The 5,000-nt window shown below is 40.8% G+C and overlaps 1 protein-coding gene across 2 annotated transcripts in view; it reads right to left on the bottom strand.

The window, feature by feature from the left end:
- npepps (aminopeptidase puromycin sensitive) overlaps positions 1 to 4,790 on the bottom strand; it is a 32,897-nt gene extending 28,107 nt beyond the window's left edge. Inside the window, exons 1-4 of one of the 2 annotated variants that reach the window (XM_088419547.1) lie at positions 4,388 to 4,790; positions 2,197 to 2,281; positions 2,037 to 2,114; positions 521 to 642 (exon numbers count right to left, since the gene is read on the bottom strand). In XM_088419547.1, coding sequence (XP_088275673.1) covers positions 521 to 642; positions 2,037 to 2,114; positions 2,197 to 2,281; positions 4,388 to 4,672 — 570 coding nt within the window. In that variant the 5' untranslated portion in view covers positions 4,673 to 4,790. Of the gene's footprint in view, positions 1 to 520; positions 643 to 2,036; positions 2,115 to 2,196; positions 2,282 to 4,387 lie in introns of those variants that run through there. The other variant, XM_088419548.1, reaches the window with a different exon arrangement.
- Between the last annotated feature and the right edge of the window lie 210 nt (positions 4,791 to 5,000).

Below are 5,000 nucleotides of genomic sequence, written 5' to 3'. Positions count from 1 at the left end.
ACATATTGTCGCTGCATAGTGTAATTTTGAAGGTGCGTTCATACTTTTCACTGGTACTTATATACAACATCTAAAAACATTTGATATCAATAATGAAAGACTCCCCTAATCTTCATGCTTGAACAACAAAGTAATTTCAATTGAAACAAAGTGCTAAATATTTTCCAAGTCACAGACAGGCACAGCAGAAGGGAAGGGTGAAAGGGTCACACATGGCTCCGGACCCATAAGTTGCACACCCCTGGTTTAACATATTTTAGTGTTTGATGACTTCAAGTGCAATAAGATTTGACTAGCTCTGCGCTTCTCAAAGTGGGTTATGTGAGAGTTTAACAAATCTAATAAAAATGCTTTTTAATGCCATGACAGTACATTTTTCAAAATAAGAGCAAATGAATTGGAAGATGTAGTGACTCTTTGTGAAATTGTGTTATAGTGACTCTTTCCAAAACATTGCATGCCTTTGCATTGTGGAGTTTGACGTGGATTCCCATTTTTCCAATCTGCATAACCATCTCACCTCAAATTGTGTGACGGCAGCATAGCAGGTCTCCCCTGCTGTGTTGGTGTATTTACTCCTGTAGAAACCCTTCATTTTGTCATTCAGCTCCCCTGCAAACTTGATCTTCAACACACCAGAACCTTACATAAAAAAAAAAGTGACAAGTGTGACAATTTTTTTAACTCCTGGGTTTCCAGGGATTTTTCAGTAACCTGGCCTTATTATCACCCAACTTGGGCTGACTATGTTTTTACTTTCAACCACTTGAAATGTTCAGTAGCATCAGCCTTATCCATATATATATGTATATTTTTTAAAACATTTTATTTTGTGAGAAAAACAAACAAACAGTGCTGCAAATTTCGCAGAACATAATATGCAGGTATAATGTTAAGTGTTGGATGAAATAAAATGCTTCCCTGCAGCAAAATAAAAACTTTCCTGCAACATTTAGTTCTTGGATTGAAGCCTTTTGTCAACTACAAGTTCCACAATGCATAGCAAGAACTTTGCATGATGGAAGTCAGGCTAAGCCAATCAATTAAGTCTTTGAAAGGCTTGCCAATGTCAGAAGTTGTCCCCCCCCCCCCCGGTGGTGTTAGGGTCTCAACACAAAAATTTCTATTGCATCCTGTCAAACTTGATTTCAAAAGAGAGATTGGCACGTCTATAAGACACGCGATTGGCTCCCGGCGCAACGATCGACCAATGAGAGCAAGAGTAGTAATCCACTCCCGCCCCAACTCCCGCTTTTTTTTTTTTTACACTCCCGGTCAGGCGGTCTCATTTGTAAAACAAGCTGGCTGTTCTTGCTCCTCCAAGACAGGAGCAAGGACTTTCACCGGACCATTGGAAATCACTTACCTAGATTTCTTTTATAATAAAATGGTATTTCAAGTGTAACCTCTCATTGTTATCATGTTTCATCATGTACAAAATTGACTTAATTTCAACTTCTGGGCACCTCTAATATGACCGCAGCGGCTGCGAGACTTCAAAGGATGGGTACTGTATAAGGTTTGATCATTTAAGATTTAAGTAAATATGGGTAAGGTATTGCAGTAATATTTGTCTTAAATAATAATATACAAATAATGAAGACTTTTCACATTAAAAAAAAAGTTAACAAAATAATAATAATAATTCCGGTGGTGGGGGGGGGGGTATATCGCGGATTTAACATATCACGGGGGGTTCGATCCCAATTAACTGCGAAAAATGAGGGATCACTCTATTTCCAATTTTGAATGGCAGTAAATGAGCCCAATGTGGAAAAAATTTGACATCTGCAGTGTACCTCTCGACCTCCTGTTTGCAAGATTTTACAATGGACGGCATGACGGCAAGTTAAAAACAAAACTTTAAAGAAAGATATAGACCCTCACTTGTTCCATTTACATTTTACTTACGTTTTACTTGTTGCAATTGTAAACTAGAGTTGCCGAGACCTTAAAAATCAAATGTTGGTTTTCATTTTATTTTATTTTTTCCCTTGGGAATGTAAAAAGTTCCCATCACCCTTCTACCATCTCACCTTTCTTCAGAACGGAAGGAAAGGACAAGGTCACCTTCTCATCCTCGTTTTGATAGTTGAATCCAGTGGCGTCAATTTCTAAAAAAATAAAAATGAAAAGAATGTTATGTTATACGTGATCAAGCAGGATCATTTTGGCGGGGGTACAAATGAGACTGACCGTCTCCTCCCTGAGGCGCAAAGGAGGCCGTGATGATGTCGATGTCAGCGCAGTTCATCACAATCTGATTGGTGGCTTGCGTCACCTGCACGTAAAACACAAACAGGTACAAAGTTCACATTTCTTCATCACTTTTCAAGGAACTGCACTGTCTTTTTTTCTTTTTTTAAATATTATGCTTATAACTACAGTGATCCGTCGCTACTTTGCGGCTCCTCGATCGCACCCTCATGCAGCACGAATTATTAAAAAAAATAAACAAGAAAATATGTAAAAAGCTTTATTGCGGAGAAATGCACTGTGAAGGTTTCCTGCATGCCAGACAGACGAGTTTATTATAAATGTACTTGCGATGGGCAGTTCTCGGACATCAAACTGGAGCACATATTTACCTAAACCTTAATTTATTTAACCTTATACAGTAACTGTACCGTTGTCCCTTTCCGTTCCCATCCCTTTGGCAGTAGTCTTGGCAAGTTTGTGGTTTTTCACTTATTGCGGGTGGGTTCCGGTACCCATTAACCTCGAAAATCAAGGGATTACTATAGTGGTCTGACCACCAGTCTACCCTTTCACTGGGAAAGTTAGCCTTTACACTAGGGCTACAATGAATAATCGACATCTTATTGACTATCAAGTTGATCGATCATCGTTTTTGCAAATTGTTATTTGATTCAAGACCTTTTTCACTAGTCCGAAGTAGAGGCTGAGATTTAACTGGATTCCTGCCGGCTGGGAGCAAAATGTACGGGATTGAGACGGTACAGGATAAAAGCAAAAGTGGGATTATGCAGTAGAGAGAATAAAAACGAACAGATGCTAGGCCATATGGATTTTTTTTTTTTTTGAGCACGCTTTTGAAAAGAGAACGGGTAACAGTTGGCCCGCCACTATGTTATATATGGCCTGCAAAAGTAAATTATTTGCATTGACTTCCATGAAAAATCTTGAACGAAATTTTCTTTTTAATAACTCTCGCCTACGTTCTAGACACATAATTTTTGACAGGACGCATACTTTCAAATAAACATGCTTCTATCAGATTTTTTTCAGCTCAAAAATGACCATAATTCCCCAAATAAGAGCCAAAAGTATGGGTGCATTCTATAAAGGTTAAATTGATTTTTTTTTTTAAATATATATATTATATATATTTTTTTTTTATTCTACACCATTTGAAGACAAAAAAATACAGTAATAGAGCAGTAAGGGCAGTAATAATGAACTACTGATAAATACTACTGATAAAAAGGAAAATGTCTCCAGCTGATTCAATTAAGAGAGCACTGGTTAGAGAAAACGCAAAGGTAGCTCATTGGACGTGTTCATTAATTGTGGTCTGTTGACATATACACACACAATCAGAAACTTGGTGTTATTGTCTAAATGGCAACTGGTTGGGTGTGAAATGTTTTGTCTTTCCATGGGACAAATATCTGTATGGCTTTGACACCAGCGTCCCTGAACGCAGCATGAATGGTTTCGTTCTTAATCGTTTTTTTTTCAGATCACGTTTTACCTCGCGATATTTCTGTTTTGGAGGTCTAGATTAGAGAACAGTGATGGAATAGAACTGAACCTTCTTGTGCGGGATTGTACAACAGAAATCGTTAAATAACTGTTTTTGTGCTTATCTTCATGTGCGAGTTTTGTAAAAAAAATAACTATTTCAAAGATTTGAAAACTCCTAGCGTGTGTGTGTGTGTGTGTGTGTGTGTGTGTGTGTGTGTGGGGGGGGGGGGGGGGGGGCCTTACCAAGCAGTAGCTAACTCACCATTATCCTTTCATTAACTACCAATCCCTATCATTATGATTTACATCCACTAGCACAAACGAGTGTTTAGCGGCCAAGCACGTGTTTTGAAAAGGGCTGAACCGCGGAGGCAAAATATAATTAACACCCAGTGCTACGCGTGTTAGCCTGCGTGCTAACAGCTAATCGCTAAGCTAACGTGAGAGTGCAAGTCTCGCCCGATTTGGCTCCCAGACACACAAACTTGTGAAACAACAATTCCGAACAACAACATGAATATACAATAGTGTCGGATTATTGGGGGCAAATGCGCGTATCGACACGTTTCTTGCATCTAGCAAGTGCTTGTTAGGCTACGACAGGCGAGCTAATGGCCAACTGGATGACATATTACATAAGGGCAAAAAAAAATGCCTGAGTGCAGTGAGTGGGTCGTACCTCCACCATGGCCCGCATCTTTCCGCCGAACGTGAAGTTGACCAAGTCGGGCTGCAGACTGAGTCCGTAGTTGACGGGGTATACGTCCGTGGGTAGCCGCTCAAAAGGCCTCCTTTTGGCCATGTCTGCTGAACACCGAGCGCCCGGTCTCGTCGCCTTACTGTCTGCAATGAGTTGTGGGACTTTAATTCGCGCACTAGCAGGGCCGACGGGCGCTAGCCGGACGCCGATTCTTTGCAGCAGCTGGGAGGAATGAGTGAGCGTGCGCCGCGCAAGGAGCGACATCAACCGGAAGCCTCTGTCTCACGCTCTCTCCTCCCATCACTGGCGGAATTTCCCGGGTCCCAATCGGAAGCGACGCCTGCTAAACTCCCACCAAAAAGAGCAACCTTAAAAACACCGCCCAACCTTCTCGACGCCAGCGTGCATGACTCTCACGCTCCCTCTCAGGCCACCAGGTCAAACTTCGCAAATACAACTCTAGAGAAATCTGTCAAAATTTGTCTTTACAAAGTTCCCTCGCCCCATCGCCGTTTGGTTATTGCGGCTTCACTCTATTGCCGATTTTCATTTATCACCCTAATTTGTTCTCTTGCAGCTTATCATGGCTATT

This window comes from Hippichthys cyanospilos, chromosome 7 (genome assembly GCF_059441005.1).
Source record: "Hippichthys cyanospilos isolate Australia breed blue-spotted pipefish chromosome 7, RoL_Hcya_1.0, whole genome shotgun sequence".
Classification (NCBI taxonomy): domain Eukaryota; kingdom Metazoa; phylum Chordata; class Actinopteri; order Syngnathiformes; family Syngnathidae; genus Hippichthys; species Hippichthys cyanospilos.
Note: the sequence above shows the minus strand (reverse complement) of the source record. Positions and strands in the feature narration are given on the sequence as shown.